Source organism: Hippopotamus amphibius, chromosome 11, assembly GCF_030028045.1.
Source record: "Hippopotamus amphibius kiboko isolate mHipAmp2 chromosome 11, mHipAmp2.hap2, whole genome shotgun sequence".
Lineage (NCBI taxonomy): Eukaryota > Metazoa > Chordata > Mammalia > Artiodactyla > Hippopotamidae > Hippopotamus > Hippopotamus amphibius.
In genome coordinates this window covers 93,694,194-93,719,462 of record NC_080196.1, presented here as the reverse complement: position 1 = coordinate 93,719,462, position 25,269 = coordinate 93,694,194, and the positions used below count along the sequence as shown (strand labels likewise).

At 36.9% G+C, this 25,269-nt stretch overlaps 1 protein-coding gene across 1 annotated transcript in view; it reads right to left on the bottom strand.

Moving 5' to 3' along the window:
* The window catches only part of DCC (DCC netrin 1 receptor), a 798,936-nt gene that overhangs the window by 597,299 nt on the left and 176,368 nt on the right, over positions 1 to 25,269 (bottom strand). Inside the window, exons 5-6 of the mRNA XM_057698213.1 lie at positions 22,964 to 23,114; positions 14,708 to 14,844 (exon numbers count right to left, since the gene is read on the bottom strand). Coding sequence (XP_057554196.1) covers positions 14,708 to 14,844; positions 22,964 to 23,114 — 288 coding nt within the window. The remainder of the gene's footprint in view (positions 1 to 14,707; positions 14,845 to 22,963; positions 23,115 to 25,269) is intronic.

Sequence of the window (25,269 nt, the reverse complement as noted above, 5' to 3'; positions counted from 1 at the left end):
CCCGTAAGAGGGTGGTATTTGTGATATGACCTGGGTGAGGAGTCAGCCACTTGAAGTGCCAAGGGAAGATAATTCCATACACTGGGAGCTGCCCCAAAATGTTTGAGACTAGAAATTGGTTTTTTCAAGGAACAGGCAGCAGGCCAGTATCAGAGCCTAGTGAAGAGAGGTAGGATGTGACAAAGTTAGAAAAGTTAACACAAGCTAAATCCTGCAATCGTTGGTAAGATGTGGTAAGGAGTTTTTAGTTTAGTCTAAAAAAAATGGAAGGGCCTTGAGGGTTTTAATTTCTAAGAAGGGACATATTGTGTTCTGATTAATTGTTAACAAGATCATTCTGGGTAAGAATGGGTTACAGTAAGCCAAGACTGAAAGAGAGACAGGATGTTATAAGTCTGGTCCAACGGGTGAGATTAGTTGGATTTATTTAGGATGAGGGAAGTCAAGATGGAGGAAAGTGCATAGATTTGAAATACATCCTGGAGTTTGAACTATTATAGATTTAATATAAGTAAGGTATAAGGAAAAGAGGGCCCAAAGCTCATAACTAGGTTTAATGTATTATAACACTGAGAACACATTCATTAAACCAAACTCTATTTACTTATTGAAAGTTTCCATATGTATTATATATGCAAATGATAAATACTCCTTATTATCCAAAGCTAACTAAATTGTGAATATTTATTTTCTAGGGGATTTTCTTAATAATTTACAACGTTGACATTTTTCATAGTTTTTGGTAAATTGTAAATAATGGTAGTACACTTCTTAAGCTCCCTCAAGAAAGCCTATAATACTTTTAGCTCAAATTAGCTTTTAAAATAATAATAGCTAATATGCATTTAATTCCTCATATGTACTAGACCTTGGTTCATGCTCAGATTACTAGACTATAGAGTCCACCCAAAGCAGCAGCACTCATTCATCTTTTCTCACTAATCCCTACTTCTACGACTTTGGTCCAGTGATCCTGTATTTTAGATAAATTTTACAGCCCTAAGTTCTACTATTCATAGAGTCACCTCTAGAATGCTTCTTTAGCACAATTTCATTCTCCTGGAGTTTCCCTGAAATGTCAGGAGATTTTAAGACCTGTCCAATTTAGGGACTTCCCTGATGGTCCAGTGGTAAAGCATCCGCTTCCAGGGACTTCCCTGGTGGCACAGTCGTAAAGAATCCACCTGCCAATGCAGGGGACACGGGTTCGAGCCCTGGTCTAGGAAGATCCCACATACCGCAGAGCAACTAGGCCCATGCGCCACAACTACTGAGCCTGTGCTCTAGAGCCCACCAGCCAGAACTATTGAGCCCATGTGCTGCCACCACTGAAGCCCATGCACCTACAGCCCATGCTCTGCGACAAGAGAAGCCATCACACTGAGAAGCCTGTGCACCACAATGAAGAGTAGCCCCCACTCGCCACAGCTAGAGAGAAGCCCGCGCGCCACAATGAAGAGCCAGCACTGCAATGAAAAGATCCCACTTGCCACAACTAAGACCTGACGCAGCCAAAAAATAAGGAAAATACATTAAAAAAAAAAAGACCTGTCCAATTTATAAGGTCTAAATGATCCTCGCTATTGAGTTTGAATAATCAAGCAGAATGTATGTTAATGGGTAGATACCTGTTGTTAATAATGATAACGATGCCACTTATCACATATCTGTTCCATTCCAGGAACTACCCTGGAGCTGCCCTGACTGTGTATCGTTTCACTTAGTCTAATCTTCATACCAGTTCAGCAGATGAGGTGTCATTGGTCCATCACACAGACCATGCACAGATCAAGTGATGTGTTCTCAGCTGCTTACCCAGTCATACCCTCAAGTATTATAAACTGCAGTAGAGGACTTCCTAGGTGGTGCAGTGGTTAAGAATCCACCTGCCAATGCAGGGGACATGGGTTCAATCCCTGCCCCAGGAAGATCCCACATGCCACGGAGCTACTAAGCCCGTGCGCCACAACTATTGAGCCTGCGCTCTAGCGCCCATGAGCCACAACTATTGAGCCCATATCCACAGCTACTGAAGCCCACGCACTCAGAGCCTGTGCTCTGCAACAAGAGAAGCCACGGCAATGAGAAGCCTATGCACCACAATGAAGAGCAGCCCCTGCTCACCACAACTAGAGAAAGCCCGTGTGCAGCAACGAAGACCCAACACAGCCAATAAATAAATTAATTAAAAAAATAAAAAATAAATAAACTGCAGTAGATTGGAGGAGTAGAGCAAAGAGCAAGATGGTGGAAGGACGAGGGGTGGCTAGAATGAAAGAGGAGATTCACGATCATACAAATGCTCCTCATTTTAGGGGAGATGCTGATGAGCATGAAATGCTCCTTCCTTAAAGCATTTAAAAAGAAGAAAACCATATAGTTTTACAGTGGAAGTCAAAACAAGCTTGCTCCTCTGTTTACATGGAAGGCAGTCAAGAGGTGGGAAAAGAAAAACTCACTTACTGATACCTTCCTCTGAGGCCAGAATTTTATTTCTTATGATTTTATTATTGTTTTAAAAATCAAAGAAGAAAAATGCCCCTCCTCTAACTCTCCCTTTCTGCATATATCTACACAGTGACCCTACGGAGTCTTAATTCCCAAGGTATTATACAACTTCAATTATCATTCTGAAGGAGAAACATAATATTACATACACAATCCCCACTCCTCTCGTTTGAAATTTCTTTTGTTTTCATACAGCGGAAATCGGTGATAAAGTGTTGTGACCAAGAATTCAGAAGTTGGATTCACTATTTTTTGACTGTCACTAAAAACACACCAAGGTAAAATTGAATTATATAATTTAATCACTGGGGCTAATTATTTTCTTTGCTGGTCCTCGAAGTAGTAGATGCAAACTCATAAATATCACATTTATTTTTCTTAGCAGGAGGGAAGCACTGGGCTGTGATTAAAAAGGCATCATGTTGTTTCCTATGAAATGTGTAACAGGTCTGAACTGCAAGAATTAAAAAATGGCTACATTAACCATAGTTAAAAAAAAAACTCTTTTAATTGTGTAGGCAGTTTCCACAGAAATGTATACAGTACGTTGCAATTACATGTAAGTTAAATTGGTGTAGCTTTACAGCTGATAATAGGATACTCTTCACCTAAAGCACTCTTTCATCCTGCAAACATAGGGAGAAAACGACTTTTAACTCTACAGTCTTAGCTAATTGCACATAGCATTTCCCAAACATTAGCCTGTTAAGAGATTCTGAGGAGAACTGTAGTGTGTACTTGTTTAATTTAACTTTGTTTGATGTAGCATTTCTCAAATTGAGGTAACCACAGAGGTCTTTTTGCTTTAGTTTTTTTTTTCGTTTTTGTTAGAATACTTAATAATAAAAAGACAGCTGGGGGGATGTTGGTGAATGAGAATGTTTAGCCTTCACCTTTACAAGATGTCTCACTTGATGATTACAGTTGCTTGTCTTTAACTTCGCCCATTTTGTTCCTAACGAACTTGTAACCAAAATATATTTCACAAGGAGTACCTACCAAAATATATCTATGCCAGTTTAGAACATTTTGTCAAGTCTTAATTATAGTGCAGTTAAAACTTCATGCATCGGAATAGCTTTTTGGAACCACAAGAATACAGATAAAATGAGAAAGAAGACAGAGTCTGAGGATTGTGTACAATCTTGTTGTTGTTGTGGGTTTTCTTTTGTTACAAAAAGGACTAAATGAATGAGACGATTTTTTTTTTTTCACATATTCAACATTTAGGATGAAAATTCAAACTCAATTCTGGGAGAGAAAACTATGCATTTCTTATATATTTCTTAACGCTTAAGCCATGCCAATTACTAGGGATGTGAAAATGACTAAGACACAGCCCCTTCCCTTGAGAAAGCAATTTGAGTTACATGTAATTACAGCTCACCTTACGAACTTCTGTGGAAACTGCCTGACCAGTGTGTTAAGTGTGAATAGTGAAATTAACAAGTTACAGAAGCACAGGGAAGGGAGGGAGCTGCCACGTGGGTGCAGGTTATGTCAGATCTAATGATCAAAGAGCAGTGCACATGCATGACACAGTGTCAAAGAGAAAAACAAGGAAAGAAAAGACAGTCATTGTGAACTTTGAACACCTCTGCCCAGGTAGCCCATGACCTCACATTGCCCTTAGAAGTTCCTCTGTGGCATTCCATTTAGCCTGTTCTTATCAAAGTGGCAGACTTCACACACATGCCCATGAAAAGCCACTAAACTCAATAATAAAAAAGACCAATGACCCAATTAAAAATGGGCAAAGGATCTGATTTCTTCAAGAAAGATACACAAATGGCCAATAATCCCATGAAAAAATACTCAACATCATTGGTCATCAGGGAAATTCAAATCAAACCTACAATGAGATACCACCTCATACCCACTAGGCTGGCTAGAAGAAAAAAAAAAAAAGTCAGCTATTAACAAGTGTCAGTGAGGATGCAGAGAAACAGAAATACTCATATACGGCCAGGGGTGGGGTGGGGGTGGGGACATAAAATAGTACAGTAGCTTTGGAAAACAGCATGGTAGTTACTCAAATATTTAAACATAGACTTACCATATGACTCAGCAATTCCACTTCTAGGCATATACCCAAGAGAATTAAAAACATAGGTTCACACAAAAACTTATACAGAAATGCTTATACAGAATTATTCGTAATAGGCAAAAGGTAGAGACTACCCTAATGTCCATTAACTAATGAGTGGATAAACATGATATATCTATACAAATGGAATACTATTTGACCATAGAAGGAATGGAGTACTAATGTATACCACAATGATGAACTTTGAAAATAGTTTGCTAAGTTAAAGAAACCAGTCACAAAACACAACACATTCTATGATTTTGTTCATATGAAATGTTCAGAATAGGGAAATCTACAGAGACAGAAAGTAGATTGGTGGTTGATTAGGGCTGTGGGTAAGGCTGGGAGAAAAAGAGAATATGAGGACAGTGAATGACAGCTGAAGGGTATGAGGTAACAAAATTGTTCTAAAATTGACTGCAGTCAGATGGGTCACACACACATCTGTATTACACTGAAACCATTAAATCGTACACTTTAAAGGCAAAATTGTACAGTATGTGAATTATACTGAATGATATTCAGTAGAGCTATTTTTTAAAGCATCAGGCAAGAGAATTACTGTACTTTAAATACACGTTTGTTGAACAAATGAAGAAATGAATCAACCAATGTATAGATAGAAACTCCAAATGTTTTAATGTAGTCCACCATTTTAAGACTTGTGTTTTCACGTTGGTGCTTTTTGCCCTTAGGTATGCTGCCACCAAGTGGTGGTGGGAGCCTTGGTTTTATAGTGTGAATTTCAGGTGCATGAGAATTAGGAATACTTTGGAGGTTTCCTGCTCAGATATACCAGATTATACTAAAGATGAGTACACAACAAACTATGTAAAATTACTGAAATGATTATACCTAGATATATCAATTAATAAATCAGAAAAAACTTGGAAAGTATATAAGGAAATAACATCTTTCTTCCCTAGTCTTTAAAAATTGGCAAGTACAACGGATGCTAACTTTTGCTAACTTTAATTAAAACACTCCCATCTAATTTAGTTCAAGTCCTATCACTCCTTCTGGCATAATGTGTACTTGTGGTACTTCAGGAGAACTTTGGCATGAACTGTCCTTTTGGGCAGCTTTCCACCACTGTCAGCAGTTCTCCTTCTAAACCACAGATGGTCAATTCACCTTGCTGAGATTGTTAGGGCTAATTAAAATCATAGTCTTAGATTGCCTTTTTAAAGCTCTGAATTAGTACATAGCCTTTGCCTTTCCCTCTGGGGCCTGTACTTCCTTCCTAATCTGTCTGAGAAAGAAAAAAATTAGATCATAATCATCTCAAGGATAAATGCAAAACACTGTCCAAATTGTTTTCTCCAAAGGAAGAGGAGAGTAGAGATCCACATAGTAGGCCTTCATATAAATATCTATATAATAAACACATAAATCCTACTACTAATCCAACTAGCATTTCCACAGCCAGGTATAACTGCAGTAGTAATACCAAGTAATTTTATTACTAACAGCCTGAATTCACTACTTTTCTTCTTCTGATACATATACACACTCAACAGAATCTTCTAAAAATCATTTTGGGTAGAACTGTTGTATATGTCCATGACAGTGGTGATCTCAGGTAAGGAAAGTAATTATAATAAGTAATCAACACAGTGATGGAGATAAGCAGCTAATATATGAATTTTTAAAATTTAATTCTGCCTTAATTTATGCACTTGTATCCTACATTTGGGATCATACATACCTCTACATGGAAAAACTCTTAACTAATTTCAATATGATCCATTTGGCAATTACCTTGCGAAGGATAATCAATATCAACTTACCTAAGGCACAGCTTTTATGACTATGATCATTAAATGCACATGGGTGAGGGGGGGTCACTGTTAATAAAGGCCAATTATAGATAGACATGAAATTTAAGCACTGCTACTTAGGCAGAAGCAGTAAATTCAGAAGAATTCCATTCAAACAAAGAGGTACACGTTGTAATAAAAGAATAAATATTATCTTAATTAATATATTTTATGATAACTGTTTTCCATTCATGACTAAGAACCTAAGCCTAAAACCCAGCACGGGTGATCCACCAGCGAGTTTATAAAGGAGACGACTGAACACCTTAATGGGAGGTGAATGTGCTCTCCAAACAAATGGATGTACTCTCCAAACAAATGGATGGGTTAATTTTCTGCTTGGCCGATTGTCCACGATCAGAAAGCAGCAACAAATGACACATACGTTTCACAAAAAATTGTAAAACTAAAGCACGTGGAAAAAATAAAAGGACATAAAGCCATATCAGTTCTCAATTAGCATGTTTCCTTCTATTACTAGACACATCTGAGAGTTGACGGGGTGTATGCACGTTTACATGCTTGTTGTAACAAGTTGAATTTATAGAGCATACCTAAGAGTTGATTTAGAAAACAAATAAACACAATGTTTTCACCATTGTTAATACATACTATTAAATTTGGATAGAGAATTTAAAATGATGGGATGTAAAGTGTACGTGGTACCAATATACTTAGAAATTACTAAGTAAAAATACGATGATATTGAAGAAAAAATAAGACAAGCAAACATTAAATTTATAAGGATATTAGAATGACATATAATCAATTGTATAAATGAAGCAATGGATTTTGATTACTTGCTATTATAAGAGGGAGTTGTTTTTTTTTTTCAACACTCCTGGAAATTTAAAATTGTCCATACTAACAATATGTAAGAAATGTTGGTAATATACTTCTCTATTGTAGCTCACGTCTCTGTAAAACTGATCAAGATTAACAGGTTGATTCACAGAACTACCCTTTCTGTGGTTTTATTAGTCTGCTTGGGTTGACACTACAAAATACCACAGACTGTGTGGCATGGGCAACAGAACTTTATTTTCTTCTCAGTTCTAGAGGCTGGAAGTCTAAGATCAAGGTGCCAGCAGGGTTGGTTTCTGGTGAGACCTGTCTCCTTGGCCTACAGATGACGGCTTTTCTCTGTGTCCTCTCATGGTCTCGTCTGTGTGTGTGCACTGAGAGAGTGATGTGACATTGTTTCCTCTTTTTTCAAATTTTAAAAATTTGTCCAGTATGTTTCCAGCCTTCCTGGCAGGAAACCCTTATGCTCATCAACAGGGTGTGTGTGTGTTGGGGGGAGAGATCTGGGTCTTAGGTAGTGAATGCACTACAGCCTGACTCCCTCCACCGTCTCATACTTGGTCACTGCCACAGTCACTAAAGGCTGTCTTGTTTGCAAGGGACATGTATGCATCCCCTGAAACTTGCACACTTTGCAACTTCTCCTCTGCCCGCATTACCGATGACCAGGGCACAGGCAGCCTGTAATCACTTCAAACCCGGGACTGCTGAGACTGGAGACCAGGGTCAGAAGACTACAGCTGTGGCAGGACCCACTCTCATTCTCCTTTTTTAAAGCCTCACAGAAACCAGCACTGAGCCAGGCACAGAGGGCACTCAGTAGACACCAGGTGCCAGGAAGCATCTAAAAGGTGGTGGGAGGGAGGAGGTGCGGGAAAGCTCCAGAGTTTGGAAGGGACAGGATGGTATACTGCCATAACTACCCGGAACATACTCAATCTCCTCTTTCTCTTCTTATAAAGACATCACTTCTTTTGGATTAGGGCCCCACCCTTATAACCTCATTTACCTTAATTACCTACTTAAGGAGCCTCTCCAAATATAGTCACAGAGGGGTATTAAGATTTCAACATATAAATTTGGAGGGAACAATTCAGTCCCTAACAGTGATGTATGAAAAAACCAAGAGTCTCAATGAAGAGCTTATGGAATATATTGATAGAAAGTCAGACAATTTATGTACAATGCACATTCACCTGTATTTCATAGATTTCAAACTCAGTTGAGGTAGAGAACAAACCAACAGTTTGAGTGGCCAAGATGAAAGAAAAAGACACAGCGTTGGGTTTTAAGTTTCTCACAATGTAGCTGGGAAGAAAGCATGACTAGCAGGCAATTAGAGGCATGGAGGAAAGCAAAAAATAGACAATGCTTCATGAATTTGGGTATCATGCTTGTGCCACAAACCTAATTTTTTGTCTCTGTTTCCAGATATTTCTAAATCTAAATTTAGATTTAAATTTAGGGATTTCTAAATTTCTAAAAACAAAATCTCTGTGTATCCTTAGGACATGATTATATGATTCCTCCACAATTTGTGAGAATTATATAGGGAGCAGGTGTTGCTGTGGACATTTTACAGATGAGAAACATTGGTTATGGAGAGAATTCATGGGATGTTTTAATATTTGTGGCATTTTGTTTTGGTTTGTTTTTGCTTAATCTTTGCAACTATGCTCTAGGCTTCCATGAAGGCTGGAACAGCATTTTACATTTATTTCCCGAAGCACCCATATCTGTGCCTTGCTATTCTGAAATCCTTCCCTCCCAATTCTCACACCCAAGTAGTCACCAAATCCTATGATGAAGTAATTATCATTCTTTAAAAACGAAGGCACTGAGGATTAGAGAGTTAGATAACTAGCCAAAATAAAAAGCTGGTAAGCCACAGTTCAAAAATCTTTCCATATCTTTCCATTACCCTTAAGGTAAAAATCTAACAACATTAGCAAAATATTCAGGGTCTATACCATTTTTCCAGTCTACCATCAGATTCCCTTCGTACCCATGATCACTTCCCCTTCTCCATCCCTTGCTTCTCTCAACTTTTGCCCACTTAGCTCCTTCCTGCTGCCCAGAATGCTCTCCCCCACCCCTCCTCCCAATGGCCCAGCCCCAACTCCTATTCTTTCATCTTTGTTGAGCTCTTTATTCAGGGCCTGTACCTCCCTCTCTCCCAACTGTTCTTTGACATTTTTAGTAATTGCCTACTTCCTGTCTGTTTACTTAACTAGTCTTTAAGGCCTGGATCTGTGTCCTATTTCTCTCCAGGCCCAAAGAGTACTTGAAAGAGTACAGAAGAGACACCCAACAGTTGGGTGCTACTTTACTGCTAATACTGTGGCTCAGTTGTCTCTCTGGGACTATAAACTGTAATTGGTTGTCTCACTATATACCTAGCCATCTTTTTTATTGTCCAAAAGCTTTTTCAGAAGAAAGTGAGCTACTAATGTGGACATTTCCATCCCGTGACATTACAGAATGATATTTATTAACAGGGGTTTTTTAACTTCCCCATGTATCTTACTTAATCTGCTCTCAATTTACGCTGAAGATGGTTTTTCTAAAACTTTATGAATAGCTTTGGTCTATGATCTAATTATTTCTAGAATCAGTACATTGTTTAATGGTTGAGATAACCACAAGCATTTGAGAGAATATGGGACTGAATTTTGAAGAGAAATTTTTGTAGAAATAGAGAATATGGATGGGGTGGGATGAATTGGGAGATTGGGATTACCAAATATACATTACTAATAAGAAAAGAAATATCAAATTTTACACTTTAAATATATATAGTTCATTGTATGTCAATTATATCTCAATCAATAAAAGTTCTTAAAAATTAAGGGAAAAAGGGAAATAGAGAATATGTGTGTACTGTATATATATATGTGTGTATTATGTATATGCATGTACATATGCATATGTATATATGCATGAATATATTTATATCTTTTGAAATAGAATTTAATATTCCGAATCCACCGCCATTAGGCTTAAAGAACATATCTGTGTAGGGCAAATATGCTCAGGTCAGTAGAGAAAGCCCTTCTGAACACATTACTAAAGGGTGACACGTGAATCCCAGTCCCTTCAGGAAGAGTTTCAGGCAGGGGTAATACCTGTCTCAAAGGACTTCTTTTCATAGGTATTTACTTGGGAGAAGTATAAACTCAAACACCAGCTGAAGTGACATGTGACACTTGTTCGGTGGAAGATACAGAGAACTCTTAGGTATTGTTTCAAGTTTTCAATTATGCGTAAAAGACTGACCCAGTAGAATTATTTGTGTCCTAAAAAAACCAGTTTGTGACACTTCTAGCCAACATTTCTCTGGAATGTTGCTAAGGCAGATAACTGAGAAAACCTACACACAAAGGTCAACTTTTAACAGCATATTGTTTGTATTGCTACAGACTGTTTTAAAAGGAATTCTAGAATCTGTTCTGGAAAATTCAAAAATATTTTCATTTTCTCATTGATGTCAGACCTAATGGCTTTTACTGAAGAGTGAACTTTCCAACCATCTCTTTCTGGGTGTATATGGACAGTGCACAGGGTTTGTCCAAGGTCAAGCACTGTATTGGTTAAAGATCAAATACCTTTTTAAAGTATGCATTTCTGCATTGATTCAGACAATGAGTCAATTTAGACCTAAGGCAGTGGCAAATCTCCTGAATGCTTATTAAGTGTTGTCTTGATGTGTTCAGGGAGGCATGCATGAGGGTAATGGGTGGATAGAGAAAAAGATGTACATGTGTTCAAAAATGGTGATTATAGCTCGAGCCAGAAATCTGCACATTTTGAAAATAAGAATTGACAGAATACCATTCTCTAGATCCTTTTTAAAAAATAGAGTTAAAAAAATAGTCATAGCAGTAGTGATTTAAACAAAATATAAGCTGGTTACAATATTCAAAATCTCCCTCTGCATCCTCATCTCCAGATTTCTCCTGTCACCATTGCTTTAGGCTCTATCTTTCATGAAAGTAGAGACTATCAACTCTTCATAGCGTCACAGATTCCATGTTTACATGCAACATGGGAAAAAAAAAACCTTACTCGGAAGTCACGAAGGCAATAGATTATATGAATCTGTAACTATATTGCAAGTGCTTCAAAGCCAGACTTCAAACCTTTGTGTAGCCTTTCCAGAACCTAGTGCAATGCATTCACTCAAAAGAGGTCTACCAATACTGTATTGATGGTTATTCTTATAGGTCAGAAACATTATGTAAATGGTTATTATTAACCATAAATTTATTTTTATTTTACTTATTTCAGATAAGGTTGTCCTTAACCTTATCTAATATACATAGATTTCTTCAATAGGTTTACATATTATGGAACTTTCAATTTTCATTTTAGAATGTAAATGCTTTGAATGATGTTTAATGAACATTAACTCCAAAACTCTTGAGGAAGACCACAGCATTTCTCTTTATATCTTGTTGTATATAAAATTATATCCTACTTGAATAGTCTGCTAGTTCATGCTATTTCACACTCAAAGGCAATCTAAGTGCAAGAAAGAACCACGAGTTAAAAGGCAAAACAAGAGTCTGATAAAATCCATGATTAAAGGTTATAAGCACAAGCTTGGATTTCTTGTGGAATTTTATGAAGAATTTAAATTATGCTTAAATTCTTAAAAATGATGGAACCCAAATGTGAGTAATACTGATAATGAAGTTATTTTTTCCTTAAAAACAGTAATAAATTCTATTTTCCAAATGAACTCAGTCTTGCAGGATGTACTTAACTTTATATCAGAATAGTCAAAGACTATATCAAAGATTTTACTATATCAATACTTATTTTAAAACCCGGGTAGAAACAGTGTTACAACCACATCCCAAATTAAAACATGCCTTCCACAATAGTTATAAATCATATTAACTCTGTGGAAAATCTTTAAAATGTATATGCAGTTACCAAAAGGATTCAAGGAAGAAAGGGATGGAGAGGGAGGGAGGGAGGGAGAAAGAGAGAGAGAGAGAGAGAGAGAGAAAGAAAGAGAGAGAGAGAGAGAAAGAAGGAAGGAAGGAAGGAAGGAAGGAAGGAAGGAAGGAAAGAAAGAAAGAAAGAAAGAAAGAAAGAAAGAAAGAAAGAAAGAAAGAAAGAAAGAAAGAAAGAAAGAAAGAAAGAAAGAAAGAGAAAGAAAGGGAAAAGAAAGGAAAGAAAGAAAGAAAGAGAGAAAGAAAGAAAAGAAAGGAAGAAAGAGAAAGAAGGAAAGAAGGAAGGAAGGAGAGAAGAGAAAAAGAAGAGAAAAAGAAAAGAAAGAAAGAAAGAAAGGGAAAGAGAGAGAGAAGGAAGGAGGGAAAGAGGAAGGAAGGGAAGAAGGAAGGAAAGGAAACCAAGATACAAACACAGCTTTATCTATATTTAACATTTAATAATGCTTCTAATTTACATATCAACATGTAATCTATAACTAGATTTTTAGAAATAGAATGGTTCATTTAGAATACAAATGAAGTCTAAAGGCAGCAAATCTGACAGCCATAAAGAGAGAGACTTGGTACCTTATATAAAATTTAAAACCAAGCCAAACCAAAACCAAAACCACAACAAAATACACACACGCAGAGCATATAGAGCATTATTACTGATCTCCTATATAAAGAGTTCCTACAAATCAGCAAGATAAAGATGACTATTTCAATAAATGCATAAAGATCAAAAAGATTGATAGCAAGTCACAAAATGCAAATGTCCAGTAAAACTATAAAAATAATCTGAATTTTATAGGGATACAATTTAGAACAAAGAGACTCAATTTCATAAAGTTACTAGATAGGCAAATACCAGAAAAATGTCCTCTTGTGAGGGGACTCTTGCACTGCTGATGAGAGTATAAACTTTTCTTTGATACTTTTCCTCAGGATATATGCAAATAAATAACAATATATAAAGATAAGTTAGATTAGTGTTTGCTTTTCTAAAAAATAAAATTTTTAAACAAGATAATGCTCAACAATCTAGGACTGGAGAACATATATACGTGCATCGGAACACGAAGAAGAGGCATGAATGTCAAAATGTGTGCATATATGTACATCTATACACATATTTCTTGGCTAGTTTATCCTCCGAAATCAGTATTTATATACATTTGACTTAGATATCAATGAAGCATTCCATCCAAATATGTGCATTAATTTGATATAAAATTAGATCTCAGGTATTTGCAGTTAGAAGTTTAGCTACAAACACCGCAAATTCTAGTTCAGTCCATAACCACGTTTGCCTTATGATCAGCAATACACATGACAAGATAATTTCTATGGTAGCTATTCTGTGTTACTGTACATTGATGTTACAAATGTGAAAGTTCTTTGTTTCACCAAAAAACTTCCATATAAAATAACAGCAAATTAAATTGTTTCCATTTTAAAGTTAGCTGATATTTTAGTTACAATAATGCTACCTTTAAAACCAAATAATTAGAGTCCTTTGCTTATTCTTAGTTTATGATTTGATCAAAGAACAATGCAGTTGTTATTCATACTAACATATATGTTATTACGCTGTGTATAGATGAAAGCATTTTCTGAATAAACTTTAAAGTCAAATGCAAATTTTAAAGCAAATATAAGCAGATATAGATAGTATACCACACCTTTTTCATTCCTACAGAATAACTATAAAAAGCCTATGATTTTACCTGGACTGTTTAAATGGCAAAAAGATTTATTCCAGAGGAAACACTTCAAAGACTGATACACACGTTTTTGTTGTTACAGAAAAAATCAATTGAAATTCAGATGTTAAGGCACTTTCTCTAAACTACGTGATTCAAATGAAAGTTGCTAAAAGAAATCTGGTAGACAATAAAACATTTTGTTTGATTGAGTAGCTACCACATATAAGATTTATTTGAAATGATACACAGTGACCCTGCCTATCTCAATTTAATGAACTTATCCATACCTCTTACATTTATTTAAATTAGATTCTTGCTATGTAAGCTTTCTTTAGATGTATTTGATTTTAATGGTTCACTTTCAATGTAACATCTACAGTATTTCCACATTAACTGAACAATTTTACCAATACATCAAGTTTAATGTCAGAAACCCTGTCATCTCAAATGACATTTAACTTTTCTACTCAAGTACCTATTTTTTAATACAAATTCTCTCATTCATTTCTTCATCTATTTCCCCCAGATATTTTGGAATCTCTCATTTGCTACTTACTACTTTTGTTGGATAATAATTTTTGGTAAGTTTGAGTTATGTAACAGGAATAATTAAACAAAAGAGTGATCTATCTGGATTTTAATCAATGAGCAAGTATTCAAATACTACATTTAACCCCTGTGAACTGATCAATGTAGAACAAGGAGATGTGTGAAGTATTGGGGCTTTGCAATTTCACACTAAAAAAGTAAGAAGCAATTTAGTGATGAGCATTTATAGAATCATGGTGATATATTTTGAAGGGTACAATGTAAACTCAGCTCAAGCCATTAACTTACCCAAGACTGTGAGCTCTGCAGAGGCACTGATATTCTCATTTTTATATGTGACAACACATGTGTAAGTTCCACTGTCATCATCTGTCACATTGGAGATAAGCAAGTTGCTTCCACCCAATAAAGAATACTTTTTGGACCTGTGAGACAGAAGGCACAGGACATTAGAGAGTAGATTTACATATGTGTATATCAGGCAAGGTATTCAAATGTTTAACTGAACTCCACAAAAGCTCAAATTATAAAATTGGGGAAAAAACTCTATTTCATGGGAACTTGATAACATTGCATTTATTGATCAAAAATCCCATCAAGGTAAACCACTCCCTTTGGAAGACTGTGTGCTGTGATCAAAGAAATGAAGTAGGTTAAACTTGGAACTAATGTTAGTACTGAAAAGAAACTTAGAGATAATTTGGCTCAGTTATATCACTTTGGATTTGAGAACCGCTGGTCCAGAGAAATGATTACGCACAGTGGAAGTCCATGTCCTATGTTCTGACATCCAATTTAGTAATCTTTGTACAAAGTCACATGTCACACTGCACCATGCAAGTCTGGCCATATTCACAGAACACATCTTCATATGCTGAAGATCCAGCCGGATTTATTGCATACTTCAATATTCTCAGTACTGTGATACCATATCATGTATTGTTATATAAGTAAATACTTAAGGTAGATGAAACTTAAAGACAAACTTATTGCCTATGAACCTATTTTGCCATAGAATATAAATGTATTGAGGGAGGAAAAAGATGGCGGCGAAGTAGAGGGACGTGGAATGCATCCCTCTCCACAGATGCATTGGGAATGCACCAAAAGATGCAATAATTCCCACAGAGAACCAGCTGAACACCAGCAGATGGCCTCGGACACCAGAAAGGACTGCAAAGAGCCCGACATAACCAGTAGGGAGGCATCTACGACGACTCAAAGAGGGTGAAGCAGCAGAGCTGTGGCAGATGGGAGGGAGTGAGAAACATACGGAGGGTCCGCACCGCAGCTCAGCGTTCCCGGACCCAGACGTCGATCCACAGCTGAACAGAGGGTCCGGGAGCGGGAGCGTGGGAACCGGAGAGCTGGTTCAGGGGGAGAAACATTGTGGCCAGTAAGGTGACGGACCGAGAGGACAGGAGGGAAGAGGTCCATGGCAAGGAGGGCCTGCCCCTGAGAGCTGCCTGGCCATGATGGCAGCTGGAGGCTGCAGGCTCATGGGGGGGGTGGGGAGGAGCCGCATGCGTAGCGCCTCTCTCTCTTTCGGCACCTCTGCAACAGGCAGTGGAGAGACGCCCTGTGGGCCACCTAAGGCTCTCAGGGATAACAAGCACCCTCAGGCACTTGGGAGGGGCTGGATTAAAACCCCTTGGAACACCAGCAGCAGGGAGGCTGCCCAGAAAAAAAAAAAAAAAACAAATAAAAACCAGAGAGAGGGCCAACTCTAAGACTTTCTGTTTACACCTGAGCTACCAGCATCCCTCTGCAACAGGCACCTCCAAGCCTGACTGAAACAACAGTGCGCCACTGCTCACTCACTCCCAGGGGAAGGAGCCACTATTGTACCCTCTCCCTCCCCACACACTGATGCTTACAGACAAACAATAAAGGAACCTCTGCTGGTCACAGAATAATGCAAAAAAACCCAAGGCGAGTAGAAGGACAGTTACAGCTGAGACTCTAAGGAAACAGAAATATTCGTATCGATCCTATTGAACTGGTCCATTCTGGGATCAGTTCTGGATTTTTTTTTTTCTCTCTCTCTTTTTTTTTTTATTAATTACGATCTTAGTCCTAAGGGATCTACAAGTTTTATAACATAATTTTTAATGATATTTTTATTCTATTTTCATTTTTTTGCCTTTTTATATAGTTCTATATCTAGCTAAGTTTTTGGTAGTACAGACAATATATCTCTCATACCTTTCTTTCATCCCTATCTTTTATACATTTCTATTCCTTTCTTTTTATTTCCATATTTCCAACCATACTATGCTCTTCTGTTCCCCTTTCTTCCAGCCATTTTAAGTTTATTTTATCTTAACATACTTATAAGCAACACTATCCATCTGCTCAGACTCCTTGCTCTATTCTCCAGATGACGCACCACCTTGGTATTCAATATTAGGTTTTTGTCTTTATCTTAGCTCTTAGTACAACTGTCTAATTTCATTCTGAGAATCTCCATTCTGTGTGGTGGTACTCTAGCTCTTTTCTATATTTGATCCTAGCTTACAAAATCTCCCTGGATTAGTGTTTGTATGTGTAAGGTGTTATTTGTTTGTTTGTTTGCTTTTGCTTTTGTCTCTGATTTGTTCTGTTTCAGTTGTCAATTTCTGTTGGGTTTCTCTTTGAATATCTGGTAGCATACTGGGGTTCTATCAGGTCTTTCCAGAGCCTTATGTCCTAATGGATTCAGTAATTGTGTGTCTTATACATGTATATGTTTCCTAGACTTAGTATTTGCTTAATCCAATATTTGGACATTAGTCTGAGGCTTGGACAGTCTTCCATAAACACCTCTATTGCCAGGACGAGCAACCCCAAAAGTTTGAACAACCATGAGGAAACAAAGAAACACCATGCAGGCAAAGGAGCAGGAAAAAAACCCACAAGACCAAATAAATGAGGAGGAAATAGGAAAAATGCCTGAAAAAGAATTCAGAGTAATGATAGTAAAAATGATACAAAATCTCGATAACAAAATAGAGAAAGTACAAGAAACAGTTCAGAAGAACTCAGAAAAACAAACAGCAATGGATAACAAAATAACTGAAATTAAAAATACTTTAGATGCTATAACCAGCAGAATGACTGAGGCAGAAGAACAAATAAGTGAGTTGGAAGATAGAATGGGGGAAATAACTGCCACAGAGCAGGAAAAAGAAAAAAGAATAAAAAGAATAGAAGACAGTCTCAGAGACCTCAGTGATAACATTAAGCACACCAACATTCGAAATATAGGCATCCCAGAAGAAGAAGAAAACAAGAAAGGGTCTGAGAAAATATTTGAAGAGGTTATAGTGGAAAACTTCCCCAACATGGGAAAGGAAATAATTCACCAAGTCCAAGAAGCACAGAGAGTCCCATACAGAATAAACCCAAGGAGAAATACACCAAGGCACATATTAATCAAACTAATGACAATTAAACACAAAGAAAAAATATTAAAAGCAGCAAGAGAAAAGCAACAAATAACATATAAGGGAAAACCTATAACTATAACAGCTGACCTCTCTACAGAAACTCTGCAGGCCAGAAGGGAATGGCAGGATATACTGAAAGTCCTGAAAGAGAGAAACCTACAGCCAAGAATACTCTACCCAGCAAGAATCTCATTCAGATTTGAGGGAGAAATCAAAAGCTTTCCAGATAAGCAAAAGTTCAGAGAATTCAGCACCACCAAACCAGCCTTACAATCATTGCTTAAGGAACTTTTCTAAGCACAAAACACAAGAGAAGGAAAATAGCTACAAATACAAACCCAAAACAATTAAGAAAATGGTAATTGGAACACACATGTCAATAATCACTTTAAACGTAAATGGATTAAATGCTCCAACCAAAAGACACAGACTGGCTGAATGGATACAAAAACAAGACCCTTCTATATGCTGCCTACAAGAAACCCACTTCACACCAAGGGATACATATAGACTGAAAGTAAAGGGATGGAAAAAGATATTCCATGCAAATGGAAGTCCAAAGAAAGCTGGAGTAGCAATACTCATATCAGACAAATTAGACTTGAAAGTAAAGAGTATTACAAGAGACAAGGAAGGACACTACACAATGATCAAGGGATCCATTCAAGAAGAACATATCACAATGGTAAATATCTATGCCCCCAACATAGGAGCACCTCAATACATAAGGCAAATGCTAACACCTATAAGAGGGGACATCGACAGTTACACAATAATAGTGGGAGAATTGAACACCCCACTTACATCAATGGACAGATCATCCAAACAGAAAATAAAGACACACAAGCTTTAAATGACACATTAGACCATCTCGACTTAATGGATATTTATAGGACATTCCATACAAAAATGACAGAATACACTTTCTTCTCAAGTGCACATGGAACATTTTCCAGGATAGATCACATCTTGGGTCACAAATGAAACCTCAGCAAATTCAAGAAAATTGAAATCATATCAAGCATCTTCTCAGACCACAACACCATGAGACTAGATATCAATTACAGGAAAAAACCTGCAAAAAATACAAACACATGGAGGCTAAACAATTCACTCTTAAACAACCAAGGAATCACTAAAGAAAGCAAAGAGGAAATGAAAAAATATCTAGAAACAAACGACAACGAAAACACAACAACCCAAAACCTATGGGACGCAGCAAAAGCAGTTCTAAGAGGGAAGTTTATAGCAATACAGTCCTACCTTAAGAAACAAGAAAATTATCGAATGAACAACCTAACCTTACACCTAAAACAACTAGAGAAAGAAGAACAAAGAAACCCCAAAGTGAGCCGAAGGAAAGAAATCATAAAGATCAGAGCAGAAATAAATGAAAAAGAAAGGAAGGAAGCAATAGCAAAAATTAATAAAACTAAAAGCTGGTTCTTTGAGAAGATTAACACAATTGATAAACCATTAGCCAGACTCATCAAGAAAAAAAGGGAGAAGATGCAAATCAACAGAATTAGAAATGAAAAAGGAGAAGTAACAATGGACACCTCAGAAATACAAAACATCATGAGAGACTACTACAAGCAAATATATGCCAATCAATTGGATAACCTGGAAGAAATGGATACATTCTTAGAAAAATACAATCTTCCAAGACTGAACCAGGAAGAAATAGAAACCATGAACAGACCAATCACAAGTACAGAAATTGAGGCAGTGATTAAAAATCTTCCAACACACAAAAGCCCAGGACCAGATGGGTTCACGGGCGAATTCTATCAAACATTTAGAGAAGAGCTAACACCTATCCTTCTCAAACTCTTCCAAAATATAGCAGAAGGAGGAACACTCCCAAACTCATTCTACGAGGCCACCATCACCCTGATACCAAAAGCAGGCAAAGATGTCACAAAAAAAGAAAATTACAGACCAATATCACTGATGAATATAGAAGCAAAAATCCTCAACAAAATACTAGCTAACAGACTCCAACAGCACATTAAAAAAATCATACACCATGATCAAGTGGGGTTTATTCCTGGGATGCAAGGATTCTTCAACATACGCAAATCAATCAACGTGATACATCATATCAACAAATTGAAGGATAAAAACCATATGATCATCTCAATAGATGCAGAAAAAGCTTTTGACAAAGTTCAACATCTATTTATGATAAAAGCTCTCCAGAAAATGGGCATAGAAGGAAATTACCTCAACATAATAAAAGCCATATATGAGAAACCAAAAGCCAACATCGTTCTCAATGGGGAAAAACTAAAAGAATTCCCTCTAAGAACAGGAACAAGACAAGGGTGTCCACTCTCACCATTATTATTCAACATAATTTTCGAAGTTTTAGCCACAGCAATCAGAGAAGAAAAAGAAATCAAAGGAATCCAAATTGGAAAAGAAGAAGTACAATTGTCACTCTTTGCAGATGACATATTATATATAGAAAACCCTAAAGACTCTACCAGAAAACTGCTAGCACTAATTGATGAGTTTAGTAAAGTAGCAGGATACAAAATTAATGCACAGAAATCTCTTGCATTCCAATACACTAAGAATGGAAGAGCAGAAAGAGAAATTAAGGAAACTCTCCCATTCACCATTGCAACCAAAAGAATGAAATACCTAGGAATCAACCTGCCTAAGGAGGCAAAAGATCTGTATGCAGAAAACTTTAAGACACTGCTGAAAGAAATCAAAGAAGACACAAACAGATGGATGGACATACCATGTTCCTGGATTGGAAGAATCAACATCGTGAAAATGACTGTACTACCCAAAGCAATTTACAGATTCAATGCAATCCCGATCAAATTACCAATGGCATTTTTCACAGAACTAGAGCAAGAAATCTTACGATTTGTATGGAAACACAAAAGACCCCGAATAACCAAGGCAATCTTGAGAAGGAAACATGGAGTTGGTGGAATCAGGCTTCCTGACTTCAAACTCTACTACAAGGCCATAGTGATCAAGACAGTATGGTACTGGCACAAAAATAGAAAGGACGATCAATGGAATAGAATAGAGAACTCAGAAGTAAGCCCAAACACATATGGGCACCTTATCTTTGACAAAGGAGGCACGCATATACAATGGAACAAAGACAGCCTCTTCAATAAGTGGTGCTGGGAAAATTGGACAGCAACATGTAAAAGAATGAAATTAGAACACTTCCTAACACCATACACAAAAATAAACTCCAAGTGGATTAAAGACCTACATGTAAGGCCAGACACTATAAAACTCCTAGAGGAACACATAGGCAGAACACTCTATGACATCCATCAAAGCAACATCCTTTTTGACCCACCTCCTAGAATCATGGAAATAAAATCAAGAATAAACAAATGGGACCTCATGAAACTTAGAAGCTTTTGCACAGCAAAAGAAACCATAAACAAGACTAGAAGGCAACCCTCAGGATGGGAGAAAATACTTGCCAACAAAGCAACAGACAAAGGATTAACCTCCAAAATATACAAGCAGCTCATGCAGCTTAATACCAAAAAAGCAAATAACCCAATCCACAAATGGGTGGAAGACCTAAATAGACACTTCTCCAAAGAAGACATCCAGATGGCCAACAAACACATGAAAAGATGCTCAACATCACTCATCATCAGAGAAATGCAAGTCAAAGCCACAATGAGGTATCACCTCACACCGATCAGAATGGCCATCATCACAGAATCTGGAAACAACAAATGTTGGAGAGGGTGTGGAGAAAAGGGAAGTCTCCTGCACTGTTGGTGGGAATGTAAGTTGGTACAGCCACTATGGAAAACAATTTGGAGGTTCCTTAAAAAACTACAAATAGAACTACCATATGATCCAGTCATCCCACTGCTGGGCATACACCCAAAGAAAACCATAATCCCAAAAGAAACATGCACCATAATGTTTATTGCAGCACTATTTACAATAGCCAGGACATGGAAGCAACCTAAATGCCCATCAACAAATGAAGGGATAAAGAAGATGTGGCATATATATACAATGGAATATTACTGAGCTATAAGAAGGGATGAGATGGAGCTATATGTAATGAGGTGGATAGACCTAGAGTCTGTCATACAGAGTGAAGTAAGTCAGAAAGAGAAAGACAAATATTGTATGCTAACTAACATATAAGGAATCTAAAAATGGTACTGATGAACTCAGTGACAAGAACAAGGACGCAGGTGCAGAGAATGGACTGGAGAACTCGAGGTTTGGGAGGGGGCGGGGGGTGAAGGGGAAGCTGAGACGAAGCGAGAGAGTAGCACAGACATATATATACTACCAAGTGTAAAGTAGATAGCCAGTGGGAAGTTGTTGTATAACAAAGGGAGTTCAACTTGAGGATGGAAGATGCCTTAGAGGACTGGGATGGGGAGGGTGGTGGTGGGGGGGGAGTCACGGGAGGGAGGGAATATGGGAATATGTGTATAAAAACAGATGATTGAACTTGGTGTACCCCAAAAAAAATAATAAATAAAATTTTTAAAAAATGTATTAAAAAGCACTACACCAGATCTCAAAATCAGTGAAATTAATTTCTTAAGTTACATCTAATCCAAAATGTTTCAGACTCAGTGTTCCATTCTATTAAGAGTTTACTTTCTAACTATGCCTTAGTATTAATGTCCAGTGATTTAAAGCCAGCCAGTTTCTCTGTCTTATCTTGAATATCTGTTATAGCTGGGATGGTGAGAGATATAATCAGAGCCAAAAACAAAAATTGCACAGACCCTATCATATATTTGAATGCAGGAAATGTTGGTTTCTTAAGAAATATTTCACTCTCTGTACCACTTCCTTAGGACAACATCCTCCAAAGTATCTTTGCTGAAGGCTCTGTGGGTAGAATCATCCAAGAGCAACTCTGACTTTCTAAATTTCCTTTTAGAAGTGATCTCATGGATTTTGACTCTGTTCCCTACTCCTTTATCCCAGTGGGTACATGTCTTTTATATACTGTCTAATGCCAAGGAATGCAAAAAGAATACTCAATTATTATCAAAAACCCTAGTATTACAAGGTACTTACATCAAATTAGAAAAAGATAAATAGTAACATACACTTCACAAAAGTTCTAAATTTATAATACCTGAGTTGGATGACTTCCTCTCCTCGTAGCCAGGTAAAACTTGGGGGAGGATAGCCAGAAACACAACACTCCAGGATGGCATCTTTTCCTTCAATGGCTACTACATTTGATGGTCTTTGCAGAAAGTACAGTTGTCTATGCAGTCCTGGGTCTGTAGGAAAAAACACAGGATCACATCTTTTATGAAAAATCTTGCAAAGAAAAATGATGTAGCTGAAAACTTTTTTTTTTTCTAACAAGACACTGTGATGAGGAGGAAGGAAAGAAAAATGGAAAGATGCCAATGATATTCATGAAATAGAATCCTAGAAGTTTTTCCATGCCTAGTTTCTAGGATTATGATATTAGAATATTCTTCGCTGCTGATGACATCAGTGGTATAAGGCAAAGGGAAAAAGCCTGAGACTACATGTCACTCCTGTGGGCTACAGGCCCTGTTGACTTATCGTCATTAAAGAACAACACGGTATCCGTACCTTTTCTAAATGCTATCATCCAAAGCTTTTTGATATTTTCAGTGTGCCTGCAACTAATATGTATTCCACCTCCTTCTGCTTTGTTTATTGCTTCTGTGGCTTGGGAAATAAGATTTTTTAGAAGTTAGAATTGTGTTAAATGACATACAAGTACAGAGAAGTAGACTGTAGAAGGTACTAAGAAATATCTGTTGTCTTCGAAATGAAAGTTATACTAAAGTTTGTTTTTTATAACAATAAGTTATAAAAAGTAAGTTATGAAGGTTTAATTTAGGCTGTTTCCAACTTAATGAATTAAATGGAATTAGCATATAATCTTTCACTTTGCAAACTCAAAGCAAAATCTTGAAGTAGAGAAAATGAGGCAATGAAATCTTCAAAACCAGGATTGGGGCGGGTGAAGAAATGCAAAGGAGGTTAAATCTAACTAGGTCCTACTGGGGGCCATGGGTGATCAGAGAGGAAGTAGGGTGGGAGGAGATCTGGGACACATTTGAACATTGCTGTTAATCTCCCTTGGTTGGACCCAAGTCCACACAGGTGGATCACAGATGAATAAAGGAACATCAATTCTCCAGTTAATAGCTGGGAGAGTAATTGTCATCTAAAATACTCTTTGTGTGAAGAAAGAGAAATTCACACTTTCTCAGTCTTCTCACATCTGTTTCTGGTTGAAACAGCAACAAAAATAAATATTGTTCACAATGACAATATTGAAAGAATTTGTGAAACGTGTTAATCTTTATTAAACCAATATTGTAGATAAAATGTCTCAAAATTTTTCAAAACTTCTGGTAGTTTAATAATCCTCCTTGAAAGTTATTTTTCAAATCAAATGAAAATGTTTTGAAGGAAAATGTTACTTAAAAATGTAACCCCTGATATGGAGAAAAGGGAACACTCCTGCATTGTTGGTGGGAATGTAAGTTGGTGCAGCCACTATGGAAAACAGTAAGGAGGTTCCTCAAAAAACAAAAAATAGAGTTGTCATATGATCGATCCAACAATTCCACTCCTGGGCATATATCCAGACAAAAGTATAATTCAAAAAGATGCATGCACCACTATGTTTATAGCAGCACAATAGCCAAGACATGGAAACAACCTAAATTTCCATCGATAGATGAATAGATAAAGAAGATGTGGTACATATATACAATGGAATATTACTCAGCCATAAAAAAGAATAAAATAATGACATTTGCAGCAACATGGATGGACCTGGAGATTATCAAACTAAGTGAAGTAAGTCAGACAGATAAAAACAAATATCTTATGATATCACTTATATGTAGGATCTAAAACATGGCACAAATGAACTTATCCACAAAACAGAAATGGACTCACAGACATAGAGAACAGGTTTCTGGTTGCCAAGAGGGAGGGATGGATTGGGAGTTTGGGTTCAGCAGATGCAAACTATTATATACAGAATGGATAAACAACAAGGTCTTCCTGTATATCATAGAGGACTATATTCAATACCTTGTGATAAACCATAATGGAAAAAATATAAAAAAGAATGTATATATATGTATAACTGAATCACTTTGTTGTAAAGCAGAAATCAACACAACGTGGTAAATCAACTATACTTCAATAAGATAAACTTAAAAAACATAAAATAAAATCCCTGAAATGGACAGGTTCATGTGCATTAATAAATAGCTATCTTTATAATGGAGGCCTATTCATCTGAATGCTTGCTTTTTACAACCTGTTCCTCACTAGAAATGTTTCAGCTATATATACTGTAAAATACTACATTATTATAGAAAACATCAAATAAAACCTACATAATTTTATCTCCTAGCTCAAAGAAAACTTACC